Source organism: Gavialis gangeticus, unplaced genomic scaffold, assembly GCF_001723915.1.
Source record: "Gavialis gangeticus isolate Ggan-Ray unplaced genomic scaffold, GavGan_comp1, whole genome shotgun sequence".
In the NCBI taxonomy this organism is placed as follows: Eukaryota; Metazoa; Chordata; order Crocodylia; family Gavialidae; genus Gavialis; species Gavialis gangeticus.
In genome coordinates, this window is record NW_017729022.1 from 72,475,109 (window position 1) to 72,490,079 (window position 14,971).

A 14,971-nucleotide genomic window follows, 5' to 3' on the forward strand; every position below is an offset into this window, starting at 1 on the left:
TGTAGGGGGTGCACAGAGGTGCACGTGCACCCCCTGTCAGGCTGCGTTTCCTGTTTAGGTGGCAGACAGGGGCAGGCAGGAGCATTGGTGCCCACCCTGTGAGTGCCGGCCAGGGAGCAGGGCCGCCAACAAAAGTGGCCACGGGACTTTTTTTGGTGAGTGCGATCAGTGAGATTGGCTGCCGAGGGACACCGCCTGTGCGCCCCCCCCCCCCCCCCCCCCCCCAAAGCTCCAATGCATTGCATCTTAACTACACCTATTGTTTCAGGTCATGACTTCATGACGGGCTCAGTCTCCCTGCTTTACACACATTTTTTTTTTTAACCCTGCTTCCAAAACTAACAAAGATGTGAACTGTAATCTTAGATTTGTGATGTATATGCTTGTTCAGTAGAAACTGAATATCAGCACCTCACTTTTACATGTCATAGGTCACTCAATATTTGTGTTCTGTGACTTGTCACTGTACAGGCCTACAAAGAGGGCATGGCCTCTCTTTCATAATGAGTTGGCAGTCTAAGAGGCAACCAAGTAATTATTTTTGGTCACTACTAGTGGCGACTGATCTAGAATTAAAAGGTTTTTGTCTTGCTAATAGTCTTCTGGACCACTTTCTTTAAACTTATTGTGCTACTTTATTTAGGAGGAAGATGCAGAAGTGGAAGGAATACAATATAAGATGCTAAGAACATTTCATCATGGGATCAGAGTTGATGCCATAGCATGGAGTCCAGAAACCAGACTCAATTCTTTACCTCCCCAGATAAGGTATTCTGAAAAGCACGTGAGTACAAGAACACCATGACTTGAAGAAAGGCTGAAAGAACTAGGGTTTTTTAGTATGGAGAAAAGATGACTGAGGGAGTGGGGTTTGATAACAATCTGCATGTACAAGGAGGGTGATAGTAGTATTGCTGCCCCCACCATGTCAAAAATCACGGGGCAAGCTCTTTTAAAATCTAGAGATTTGTCATGTAAATCATGAGATGCTATTTTTGAAGTATGGGGGGCTATAGGGGTGTGTGGGGTTTGCAGCCCAGAGAGAGGGAGAGTTCCTGCACACCCTGGCAGGATGTGGGGTACCGTGAATGAGGTTGAGGGTGGGGGCACAGCAACCACCCGCAGGCAGAGGCATGGTGGTGGCAAGGGGGGAGCTCCTGCAGGTAGCCACAGCAGTGTTGAAGGGGGAGGAGGGAGGTGGCAAGTGCTGACCACCGACAGATGCTATCAGAGGCGGGAGGGGGATGGTGAGTGGCAGCAGCGGCGCTTCTTTCAGGGGTTGCACTGCCAATCTTGGGGTATATGTGCACCCCCTATGCATCACCAGTGTGGGGTACTGAGGAGTGAGAGGCAGCAATAGGGCTGGGAAGCTATGGCTTGGCAGGGAAGGGCAGACGCACATAGAGACGCAGCACCCAGCCAGTAAGAGAAAGGGTAGGGGGGACAGATCAAGGCCTCCATGGTGTGGGAGGGAGTGGGATGGGCTGGGGTGAATGGGACCCCAGGGCCAGGGCAGGTTTTCCAGAGCAATGGGGAGGAGAGGGGGATGGCTGCTCGCAGCTGCGCCCACTTCCCAGGGGAGGAATGGGGAGCACGTGCTTCCTGCTGCCTTTGCCCCAGGAGCTCAGCCACGTGGCTCCAGTGTGCTTCCTGCTATCAGGCAGGCAGGGGACGCACTATGCAGCCAGCACTCCTCGCATCCCCTGCCCTCCCGGCAGGCAGTGACAGCATCATGTAGCTGAACTCCCCGGACAAGGACAGCAGGGCGCAGAGTCCGGAGCCTGCAGCGGGCAGCCTGCCTCTGCCCTGTGGGGGGCATACATCTCCCCTGGTGTGTGCAGCTGCAGGGAGCTGTGCCCTCTGCTCCATCCCCACCCCCATGCCTCTGGACAACCTGCCCTGGCCGCAGAACCCTATTTCATCCCAGCCTTTGCTCCTGCCCCAATCCTTCCCTCACCATGGGATCCTCAGTCTGCCTGTGCCCCTTCCTCCCCACAGATTTACCATCTGGGAAAATCTGGAGACTTTTTAGGGTTTGATGAGGAGATCATGAGTCAGAGTTATTTTGACTTAGAAATCGCAAGTCTTGCAATATTTTTGTGACCGTTGGCATTACTGTGATGAAACTCTTCTCTGTGGTCATGGTAGGCAGGACTAGGTGTAATGACCTCAAGCTGCATGAAAGGAAATTTGGGTTGTAAGTTAGGAAGAACTTTCTCACCTATGAGGGGTTTTAAACCTAAGAACAGGCTATCCGTAAGTTGTGGAATCTCTATCCATGGAACTTTTTCAAGAAATAAGTTAGACAGACACTTGACCTGCATGGTTTAGTCAAGTATGATCTTGCCTTGAGCAGGGGACTGGACTACATTCCCCCCCCCCCCCCCCGAGGTTCTCTTCCAGCCCTACTTTCTTAAGATTCTTTGAAATGTACTTGTATGGCCAAAATATTTAGGAGGGGGTTGCAATTGAACTCTCTTCTGATTGATGTGTATTCAAAAAACAACTAATTTTATTTTATCACTGTAAAGGTTATTATTGCCAAACAGTAGTGATAAGTGTTAGAAGTGTGTGTGCACATGCACACGCAGGCATAATAATATGAATTTGTTCTTCTAAAAACATAAAGTGCAATGTAAGCCTGTTGGCCATTTATCAGACTTCCATCCTAACTCAGTGATGTAAAATAACTAAATAAAGCGTTTTTCTGTTTATCTAATCCTTGTAGGTTTTGTACTGCAGCTGCTGATAGGAAGTTAAGGCTGTTCACTTCAGACCTCCAGGAGAAGAATGAATATAAGGTAAGAAAAAATTATTTCTAATTAGGATTGAATTAGATGTTGTTAGACTCGAAAGGGTCCACTCCTATGGTTAGGGCCACTCCTATGGTTAGGGGCTTATAGGACAAGCCCTATGAAGAGAGACGGAGGGGCCTGGACCACTTTAGCCTCTGCAAGAGAAGGCTGAGAGGTGATTTTGTGGCTGCCTACAAATTCATTAGGGGAACAAAGCAAGGGATTGGAGATGCTCTTTTCAACAGGGGGCCTCTTGGGGGTAACAAGGAACAGCGGTCACAAACTGACAGAGAGCAGATTTAGGCTAGATATCAGGAAAAATCTCTTCGCAGTAAGGGTGGCCAAAATTTGGAATGGGCTTGCAAGGGAGGTGGTGCTCTCTCTTATCTTGAGCATCTTTAAGAGAGGGATGGATAGGCATCTGGCTGGGTCACCTGACCTCAGCACTCTTTCCTGCCTAGGCAGGGGGTCAGACTCTGATCTGTTGAGATCCTTTCCGACCCTAGCGTCTGTGAATTGTGTGCATCTTGTTTGCTTTAGGTGAGTTTTTAGTCTTTGGCTGTTTTACCTCCCTAACGTGCCTAAAGCGGGAGAAGCTAACTGTAACTGCATGAGGGAGATGATCTATTATCATTTGCAAAATTATTCCTGTTCTACCTCCAGCAAGCATTTGTTCAACACATTAAATAAGATAATTGTATTGTTTGCTTTTAGCAAACAATTTATAAGCGTGTTATTCTTATTGTATTGCTTTAGTGACATCTGTAAATAAATGACAGACACTACTACTGCTATATTAAATACAGTGAGTGCATAGGGCTTATTCCAGCTTTGTACCTTTTTAATAGAAATAATGACTGCATAACTGAATTTAATACAGCTCTACAGCAGCAAGTAGGTATTTGTGTTGGGTCTAAAACTGCTTTTATGCTTCTCCTTTAATCTATTTCTCTGAACTAAACATACCGAGTTCCTTTAATCTTTCCTTGTGTGGCTTGCATTCTAATCCCCTTACTATTTTTGTTGCTTGCCTTTTTGGATCTTCTCCAGTTTCTCAACACTTTGGGGAGAAAAATGCAGAGCCCGGAACTGCTACAGAGGCCTAACCAGGCCTGAGTAAAATTGTATCATCTCTTGTGTCTGTCATCCTCTAATTCCGTTAACGCATCCCAAAATGGCATTTGCTTTTTGGTGACTGCATCCTGCTGCTTGCTCATACTGAGCCTGGGGCTTTCCCTCGTGTGGGGCAGTATTAAAAGCCTTTGTAAAATCTAAGTCTCTTGTGTCTACTGCATTCATTTTATCCACTGAATATACTGTTAAACTGAGAAACCAAATGAAACTGTGATGGTATTGTCAGTTGAATTTTATAAACAAACCAGAGTTAGATTCTATAAGTAATGTAATTGGCTGACAAGCAGTTTCTGTTTACTCTCCACCTCCCCTTCTTCCCCAAAACAAACACACAAATATCAGCTATTTTTGGTGTTCGTGCTGGGGGGGTGGGGAGGGGGGAACCTGAAACGGATAGATTTCAACTTGATAAGAAAATGTAGTCCTCTTATTCTAATAGCAGCTACAAACGAAGTATTTTTAACTGCTTCATTCTGAATGTTGTCATAAACCTACTAAAATTCATAGAAAGTGAAATAAAGAGTTCACACTGACATTAATGTGGACTCTTTCAGTGAGACTCAATGTTCATGTGAAATGCTTCATTCTACATGAGAAACAACCCCATATTTTTCCTCTTAGTAATTGTACCATATTTTCTCAATTATAAGATGAGGCTTTTTCCTGCAATCAGCTTGGGGGCTAGGGCCGAAGGTCTTAGTCTTACATTTGCATACATACTTTAAGTAAACCTTGTTAATGATAGAAAATGTATTTAAACTGACACCAAAAGCAGTATGTGCTCAGTAATAGAAATAAACTAGGAAGTTGATCAACTGCAGCTAACACTGAGCATGACTATAGAACACATGGCCCATGAGCACACATGACTACTTGATGAACTCTTCCAGGATTATCCCTGGGATAGAAGTTAGGCTAATTGGCCTATAGTTGCCCAGGTCCCCTCTTCTCCACTTCTTGAAGATGGGCACAACATTGCCCCTCTTCCAGTCTTCAGGGACCTCTCCTGAGCACTATGAGTTTTGGAAGAGTTTCTTCAGCGGTCCTGCAATGACTTCAGCCAGCTTCTTCAGCAGTCTCAGATGAAGTTCATCCAGTCCTGCTGACTTAAAAGTGTTTAACTTTTCTAACTGATCATGTACCAGCTCAGTGTGAACAATAGGAAGGTGGTCATTCCCACCATGCCCATTCTGAACCTTATCTAGCATGGGTTTTTCCCTCTTAATCCAATGAAATACCCAGGCAAAGTAGTTATTCAGGAGTTCACTTTTCTCCTGAGCATTGGTAACTAGCTATCCTGAGGTTAAGCGATGGCCCCACGTTGTCCTCATGTTCCCTACACACCTAAAGAAGGACTTCTTATTGTCCTTGATTTTTGTCGCTAATTTTAAATTCAGTCACCGCCTTAGCCTTTCTAATATGCTCCCTACAAGTGCGGGCTGTTGTTGTATAGTCTCCTTGGGAGCTGTCCCAAGCTTCCATTGTTTGTATGCCTCTTTCTTCTTTTTCAAGAGAACCCATGATATCCCTATTAAGCCAAGAGGCTTTACCAGCCCTTCTGCTACCTTTTCTCTGCATGGGAATGGACTTTTGTGCTTTGAGGATCATGTTCTTCAGGAACAACCACTCTTCATGCATTCTTTTCACCTTTTAGTCCCTGGTCCCACAGCGCTTCCCCTACTATTGCCCTAAGCCTGTTGAAATTTGCTTATTTGAAATCCAAAACTTCAGCCCTAGTAGCTGATCTGCCTGCCTTGCAACGGGCAGTGAATGTGATTTGTTTTTTTGGTTGCTGTCACCCAGGCTACCCTCTATATTCAAGTTGCTCAGCAGATTATCTCCTTTGGCCAAGACCAAGTCTAGGAGAACATTACCTCTGGTTGGCCCGTGCACTTCCTGAGTCAGGTAGAGCTCTTCAATACAGGTCAGGAAGCAACATGACGGATCTGACTTCTCTTGGGAGGAACACTCAGCTGTCTGGGTAATTGAAGTCACCCATGATGACCATGTCCCGTACACGTGCGGCCTCTGCCAGTTCTTGAGAGAACTCCAGATCGAACTCTTTCCTGTGGTTTGGTGGTCTGTAGTATATACCTAGTTAGGTCCTCTCACTGCGCCCCCCCCTCCTAGTTTAGCCCAGAGGGTTTTGAGCCACTCTTCTTTGGAGCCGCTGTTGGCCTCCAAGGAGGTGTTGCTCTCTATGTGAAGGAGCAGTACACCTCTACCTTTCTTCCCTACTTGGTCCCTTCTGTGCAGGGTGTAGCCCTCTCTGGCTATGTTCCAGTCATGTCAGGAGTCCCACCAGGTCTCCATAATCCCTACTAGATCATAATGCCCACTGGAGAGTAGGAGACCTGGTGGGACTCCTGCTTGTTTCCCCATTCTCCTGGCATTAGTTAGTGTACAAGTACCTGAGTCCTCCAATTGAGACCCTCCATTTCCTGTCACACTGAGGGAGAACCATTCCCTCAACTCTTGCAAGCGTGGCTGTCCTAGTGTCTCCAACTTTGGAGCTTTCCTGTGTGCCAGTCCCTGGTCATGCTCCAGTGAGTGTTTCCCCATCCCCTGGCAATCTTAGTTTAAAGCCCTAGCTAGAAGATCGGCCATCCTGGCCAACGGGTCCTTTGTTGCAGGTATCTGAAGTACACACAAATACTAAGCAGTGCTGAGCTATAGAAACGCCACAGCTTGAAAATATTCCTTATGACTGAGAGGTGAAAACCACAGTTTTAAGTATGCTGTGGTTTTTGCCTCTAGTCTGAGTAGCAGCAAGCTACTGGGCTAACAGGGCCCCTCCACCAATCATCAGTGGGAGGCAAAAACTATGGCATGTTTAAAACTGTAGTTTTCAACTCTCTGCCAATTGGGCAAGCAGCAAAGCTGCTCCACCAGTTGGTGGTGGGAGGGGCACAGGCCAAACTGCAAGATTAAAGGAGCTGCTGCACAGTGCACTTCTGACATGAATTCCGCTGGTCCCTATCTATGTGGTAAATCATGAGCCTTTTGGCTTTGGACTAATGTATAAGTAGGTACAAAAGTGCTGCTTAAGGGTGTTTAATGGCATACCTGTGCCAGAACTTACAGCAGTTTCAAAAAAGGTAAATTGCATCAATTCTGGATGAATCAAGTCTATGGGTACTATAGTAAATTGCTTATATGCAGATGAATAGAGGCATGTTTTTTTCAAGGTTAGTGTTTTTTCAAATTTGCCCATCACTTTCATGTGCTCGGAGACAGCAGCGTCTGACAGTAAGTGGGGAAGAAAGGGGCTGCGGGAGGAAGAAGTTGTGGGGTGATGTTACTTGAAATATCGATTGCTTAAATCACAAGCAAAACCTTAAAAGAGGGGGATAAAGCAAAATGCCGCGTTTATTGATTATATGAGGCGGATACGTGATCTTAAGCACACCACTCATGCAAACATACACACATCACTATGAACTTTGTCATAAATAAACACACATACACAAAACAACTACTCCATCCAGCAGTTATAGTTACCAGCAGCAGTTGCTCAATATTAGCACTGGGTAGCCAGCCCAAGCCTATTGAGGTGGTGATGAAGATTGAAGCTGGAGCGGGGTGAACAGACGTGCCTGTGCTCTGAAGAAAGCAGCAGCAATCAAGATGGCTTACCCAACCTGGCATTACTTAGATCCTTCCTCTTATAGGAGTTGCCAGTCTTTGTTCAGCATTTTGGGGTTTTTCCACATGGTCTCTGTTTTCGAAGTTGTTTCTCATCCATCTTCTGATTGTCTCAACTCGGTCGTGTCAGTTGTAAAAGTTGGTATCTCAGCCTTGAAGTGTCCTTGCGGCCCACCTGGCAGAATATGCAGCACTCCTTTCCCTCATTATCTCCTTTGTGTGCCAGGACTCAAGCAGATTCTTCATCCATCCATTAATTAGTTCACTGACTGGTAATTTACATGCTGGCACCTTGTTCCTTACACAAACAATTAAATATGCCCATTCTCTTACTATTCACCCTTTCACATAACCCCCTCTTATATGCAGGGCCATGCAAAGTTCATTCATTCATGTCAAGCAAAAAGGCAAATACAAAATTGAGTTTAGCTGAAATACAGAAATAAAGGTTTGTCAATTAATTGAGCCACTTATGAAATGTAGAAATAAAGGTTTATCAGTTCAACGCTAATATTATTTAAAATAAAACTAATATGCACACAATGTTAATGCATAAAAACAGAAATTCAGACTACAGTGACAGGGCAACCTGACTCCCCCAGATGTTACAGCAGGGAAAATACAGTGAGAGGTGGACAAAGTAAAGGCAAGCCTCCAATAATTAGGTTCTAGACCTGGAAAATTATAACTAATTTATAGATATTCCATATGTAGAATCTAATTATTGAAGAGATGATTTTATATTCAGGATAATTTTATGCTAAAGTAAATAAAATGTTTCTGCTTAATATATCAATGATTCTACATATGAAAGATAAAATATAAATGACTGTGTCAAAGTTACTAAAAAATACCAGCCAATAAAATGAATATAATCAGAATTTCCTAATGTATAGTCATCTTTGATATAAAGGTATATATCATTCTATTAAATTTTATTGAGAAAGAAGTAATAAACAATTCAGCCCCAAAGTGCATTGTGGAATATCAAAACTTGTTCTGGACTGGCCAGTGTTAGCCAGTCTAGTAAAATAGAAGGCTTGATACCTCAATTTTCCAGTCACCCAGAGATGAAAGTTCAAGGAAACTATAGGCTGACAACTAGATGTTGAAATTTATAGTGAACATATGGTGGAATTTTGATTGATCCAACATAACATACATTTTATGTAACAAAGGACTCTCTCCAGGGAGGCACAAAACATGCAAAACCAGTTGAAGGAAGTCTGTGGTTACAGTCTGGCTATTACTAAACGTTTTGTGTTTAATAGTAAACAATTGCATTTAGCACTTTGGGAGGGATTTGACAGAAAAGTCTGACTCAGCCTGAGTGGAAAAGACAACTTGCTCCAATTATCAACACAGAACTGGAAGCATACAAGAACAACATCAAAAACTGGTTCAGAGAAACTTTGTGTTACTTCGGCAGCCTGAATAGTCCTAAATACAAGATCAAGACTGAGCTCAGATCAAGAAGCAGAGAGTGAAATCTAGCTAATTGTTTACAAGTGTGTAAGAATAGCTTCTTTGTGAACATTTAGATTTGAAGATTTTATTCTCCTGCTTTGAATAGGTTTGTATGAAAAAGTGTGACAATTCATTGCATCAAAACATTGGGGAAATTCATGGTTTTACTCCCATAAAGATAGGATACTTGAATTGAGAACTTTGTCAGTTTTTCAGAAGACTTGTGCTTCTGTCCAGACAGCTCAGAAGCATTTAAATGTGATATTTATCATATTCTGTTGGTTTTCATCAAATAGCATGAGAGGTGCTGAAAATGCAAACAAGTTGGTAAAAGTATATCTGTATCCAAGGGCAGATAAAAATGAATAGTAGGCCTAATAAGCTAATGGACTAGAAATTCACATGTAGTGGAAGGACCTACTGTTTGTTCAAAGATGCTGTGCTGCTAAATTGGTTTCTTGTATGGGTAAATTATATTTAGTAGTCTAAAGTAAATATTAAAACCAAGAACTTACAGACTGGAACAATAGTTTAGTAATATATAGATTAAATTTAGAAACAGTTTCTATACATTTATACACCTTTCCTCCTAACCACGTAGAATGCCAGCTTCATTGTAAATTTGTCTGCTTTTCCTGTAACAGAAACTTCTGGAATGCTCAAATACTAGTATTTATTAGAAGTGCTTTGGACTTCAGGATAAGTCTCTCTTTCTTATTGACAGATTTTTGATGGCCACTCAGATTACATTAATGACTTGGTATTTGCACCTAAAGAAGGTCAGGTGATTGCAAGTGTGGGAGATGATCACACCTGCAGGTATGTATCCTGTGGATAAAGTGACTATGAAATATCAAGTTTACTATTTCTTCATTTTGACTAGAATATCTGAAAACCATAGCAACTGAGAATATTTAAACAAAACTTTGAAATATTTAAAAATAAAAGGGTTTTTTTAATAATATGTTATTACTAAAAATGTCAGTCCGCTGCCTTAAGGAAAGAGATATTAAGTAGCTTGACAATTAATTGTTTCAGTGTTAAGGCACAACCCCTGTCATGTATCTTTCTCTTGTACTTTATCTGATCAAGTCAGATCTTCTTGGTCACATGAAAGGGAAATCTGTCTATTCCTAGACTTACTTAGGCTGAGGAGAGCAGGAGTCCCCAGAGCAGAGCAAACATAGTCAAAGATACTTTCCTCCATCCCCATCTCTGGGTTTATCTTGTGAATTATGTGTACATGTTTGCACACTTAATACTGTGTGGCAGTCTGTGTAACCCTTAAAAGGATCTCACAGCACCCTGCTTGAGAATCATTACTGTACTTCCTCCTTGGGATGACTCAAAGATCAGTTTGAAAGAAAAAGATATTTCAGGTCTAAGCTAAGGAAGCACTCTCAAATAAAACCCATATACACATTCTTACCATGGATTAGATTCTCAAGGACCAAAACCACATATTGGATTATGCAGCTCTAATGGTTCAGTTTAGCAATGAAGATCCTACAAGAGAGGACATTACAAAGAATGAGAGAAAGAGGATCCCATGATGCACAGGGAAGCAGGAGACCAAGCATTTGGGGACCGTGAAGACTTCTGAAAAGGGAAGACTGACAGATCAACTTTGACTTGTATGGTTTAAGTTACTGACATAACAGTTAGTGAATAGATTAAGCAGTCAAATGACAGTCTAACTTTTTTTAAGTAATGTTTCTATTTTTAAGTTGCATATGTTGAATGTCTTTAAAAAGGCAACACCTGAAGGGTGATTATAAAGAGGATGAAGATAGCATTTTCTCTATGACTGCAAGGGACAGAATTAGGAGAAGTGTCCTCAAAACTGCATCAGAGGAAATTTAGGTTGAAAATTGGGAAGTACTTTCTAATTATGAATGTGGTTAAGAATTGAAACAGTCTGCATAGAAAAGTGTGGAATTTCCATCCCTGGAACTTTCTAAGATAAGGTTAGATGGACACGTAACTGAAATTGGTTGAATTGGTTACTACCCATAGAAAAAGTAGAAGTCTTATTTTGGCTAGCAGAAGGTTTCTGTATAACCTCATTTCCATCAAGCCATACAAAAGTCTTCTAATTTTTATAAGAATGAAAAAAATCTAAGATTTACTAAGGGCCTCAGCTGGTTCACTTCCTCTTTAGGTTCTTCTTTGGACTAGTACAGTGTTTCTTCAGAAAAAAAGCTGATTGAATGTTTTAAATAATTAAATGTTATAAAAGACAGAATGTTGCACAGATGAAGAAATTAGTTAAAATGCATTTATTGGTTTGACACTAACAAAATAAAAGAATGTAATGAAAGTTTGCCACTAAAATTGAACTCTACTTGAAAATATAAAGCAGAAACTTTATCCACAAAACTGTAAAGTCTTTGGTCAACAGCCATGGGAAGTAAGCAGGATTTGTTTGGCCACCAGAGTTCTCATTTTTTCCATTCTTGCAAAAGAAATGTGGAGCAGGAAGATGTATTTTTTTAATTGAATATAAAAGTTACACTTCAAAAGCCAAAGGAGAATACATTCCCTTGGATTTACCAAGATCATACTTAATTTACTGTGTAATTTGCTTCTTCAACAAAAATGTGAGAAGAGAAACAATTTTTATGGCTGTAAATTTCTCTTAAGACATCTGTTAATAGTTTTGATATGCAATACTAGAACAACCTGTACAAGAACACAAACTTCCCAGTATTTGAGGGTGTTGTCCTTACATTGCTAGATTTCACCATTACTAACAGTGGTTTTACTGTATTAGCCATAAGTGAGTTAAATCACTTTCAATGTACAGCTGTTACAAAAAAATGTAGAAATATCTCTGAATTTTCCCTAGTCACCTCTCTACTACAGTAGAATTAGTGAAGATTTAAAGAAAGTAGATAAATCTGAGAGGTACATATTTCGTGCATTAAAAGAACTATTGGTATGTTACCTCAACATGACATTTTATTGTGGAACCTACTTGGTTCCATCACTTGGATGAAAGGCTTCCAATAAAAGCCTAGGTGCAAAGGCTCCATTCAGAGGTGTTCTCCCTTGTGAATCAGTGCTTCATAAGTCTTCTAGTTCAGCAGTTCTCACTACTACATAGAAAGCTAGCTGGTCACTTAATAAAGATTTCTCCTTAATTCCAGTTGCAAAATTTAAATTAAAGAGTTAAAATATTCTTTCCATGTGAGCAACTGCATTAGTCATCGCAGAGATGTAATGGAAAAGAAAATGGTATGTGCAGTTAGTTTGGAGGAGAGGCATCAGTGAGATCATTCTTGTATTAAATATGTTCTATGTGATGTTATTTTAAGAATCCATGCTAAGTATAGTTTTAATATGTTATTCTGAAAGTGCCATTTGTCAGCTGATGGCAAACCTGCCTTGGCCATTCAAGTCGTTAATGATATCAAAGGTGCAAGTCATCTTACTTAACATTGCACCTGCAGATTCAAGAGAGAGAAAAAAAACTTTTTTTCCTGCACTGATGTATAACTAAGTATTAATGCTAAAGCTGAATTTCAAATATTAAAAAAAGGGCTGGCTACTAGTACAAGACCTGAAAATCTGCTTGAAATTCCTCTCTCCAGTACCCTTAACAGTCACTGGGGGGCTATCACTGGTAGAAGGGCTGCAGTTAGTAGATCCGGGTGTCTGTCAGATGCTTCTGTGGACTCACAGCATGCAAGTCAAAAGTGGATATGTGTCCTTTCCTACTGCACTATCTGCAGTAACTCTCCACCACCCGTATTTCTGGATTATGGTATTAGGAGTTGACTAGAATATGGGTGATCAACCCGGGTCTTGACACTAAAGAGGCAGGAGCACTCTTCGGAAGCAAGGATCCCAACACAGTCACAAGCCAGAGGATTGGGAGCAGACAGAGCCAGGAGCCAAAAGCCAGAAGCAGGTGTCCAGACTGGAACCACAAGCCAGGGGGTCAGGAGCCACCAAGTTAGGAAGTAGGGGTCAGCAGTCAGGAACCAACCAGCAGGAACAAGGGTTCAGGCATATGAGCCAACGAGAAAGGCATCTGTCCCCTGGGTACTGAAAGGGTTGTAAGCGGGCAATCATTCCTGTGCAGGTAACCAGAGCCAGTTTGGGGCTAATTGGCTAGCCTGCCTGTTGTCCCAACTCCTCTGACATGTGGGAAAGTTATATAGTTGTCTCATTACCCTGGTTTTTGTGTGTGTGTAATTTTGCTTTGCTACCAATTGTATAACTATTCATATCCTTTCAGTTTAGAGTACTCATGCCATAGTGCAAATTGTTTTATGGACACACACAGAAATTTTCCTGCAGGTCATAATTGGATTCAGTCTTCTTTGTTTCACATGACCACACGTTTTGCTAGTGTATGTGACCTCGGGGTTAAATTAGCTTCCTAGGTGGAGATAGTGGGGAGGAGATTTGACATTCGAAATTGGATTAACTAGAATGCCAAAACTTAAGGCAGGGGCTAGTAGTTTTTCATAGGGTGTGGACAGGAAACGTTTGAAGCATTTCATATGTTTGAAATGCTTCAAAGGGCAAGGGGACACATGTTCATAGATTCATAGATTTTAAGGTTGGAAGGGACCTATCGAGACCGACCCCCTGCCCTGGGCAGGAAAGAGTGTTGAGGTCAAGTGACCCCAGCCAGGTGTTTGTCCAATCTCCTCTTAAATACTTCCAAGGACGGGGGCAGCACCACCTCCTTTGGAAGCATATTCACTATTTTGGCAGCCTTCACTGTAAATAATTTTTTCCTGGTGTGTCCAATCTGAATTTGCCCTCCTTCAATTTGTGGCCATTGCTTCTAGTTACCCCAATGGGCGCCCTGGTAAACATTGTATACCCTATTTCCTGCTGTCACCCTACCCCCCCCCCCCCAAATGAGCTTGTAGACGGCTACAAGATCACCTCTCAGCTTTCTCTTATGGAGGCTGAAGAGATTCAGGTCCCTCAGTTGGTCTCGCAGGGTTTTTCGTGTACTCATAGGGTTTTTTGTGTAGTCCTTTAACCAAATGGGTGGCCCTCCTCTGAACCCTTTCCAGGTTATCTACATCCCTCTTGAAGTGCAGCACTTCTGATGTTCTTCAAGGTGTTTTGAAAATGGTGGAAGCACTCTCAAAATAACCCTGAAGAAAGCAAGTACTATGTTTAGAAGCACAGTGGGGAAGACTGTCAGTAAGTTCTCTCCTATGTACTCCACCTCAGCTCTCCCACAGTGCCCCTCTCTTCCCCAGAATCAGGAGGGCACAGGTTCCTCACCTCCCAGTTCTGGTGGGGGAGTGCTCTGGGTAAACAGGATGTACAAGATAATGGTCACTGATGGTTAGCTCTGTTCCCCTCCCCCTCTCCTTCCCCACCCTGTTGTTTGGGGGGCAGGGAGTAGAGCCACAGGTTGCAGCAGCCCTTGGGAGACTCCAGAAGTTACAAGAACCAAAATAAAAGCTAGCTAAGAATGACTCTGCATGACTATCATCTTCCCTCGGCCTTCCAGTTGTTTGTTCTTTAAAACACTGCCAAGACTTGTTCCTGGGTGACATCTTGTTTTTTTAATTCAATAAATGATACAGTCTTTGGATAGCAGTGCCAAAAATCATTCTGTCCTCATTTGCTCCTGCCTCCAGCAATATTTAACATCTGTCACCGTTCCCTTTGTTGCACTTGCATTAAGATTATTGTTTAGCCAAGAATTAAAACTTTTTATGTTCCTGTTATTTTGTCTTTGGCCTGTTTGTTGTGGCAAGACACCTACTCTAGTGTTTAATGTGTCCAGGTCGTAACAAACATTTCTTTTTTTAATGATTAAGACTTTTCAAATGCAAGACTTCTTGATTACACTTATCAATATAGTTAATATGCATTGTGATGGGTTACAGGAAGATTTGGAATGAGATTATGGACAGTGACAAGATTATTTCCTGATTTTTTTTTTTTTT

At 42.1% G+C, this 14,971-nt stretch overlaps 1 protein-coding gene across 1 annotated transcript in view; it reads left to right on the forward strand.

The window, feature by feature from the left end:
* The window catches only part of NUP37 (nucleoporin 37), a 58,605-nt gene that overhangs the window by 7,835 nt on the left and 35,799 nt on the right, over positions 1 to 14,971 (forward strand). Inside the window, exons 3-5 of the mRNA XM_019515367.1 lie at positions 644 to 768; positions 2,729 to 2,801; positions 9,766 to 9,860. Coding sequence (XP_019370912.1) covers positions 644 to 768; positions 2,729 to 2,801; positions 9,766 to 9,860 — 293 coding nt within the window. The remainder of the gene's footprint in view (positions 1 to 643; positions 769 to 2,728; positions 2,802 to 9,765; positions 9,861 to 14,971) is intronic.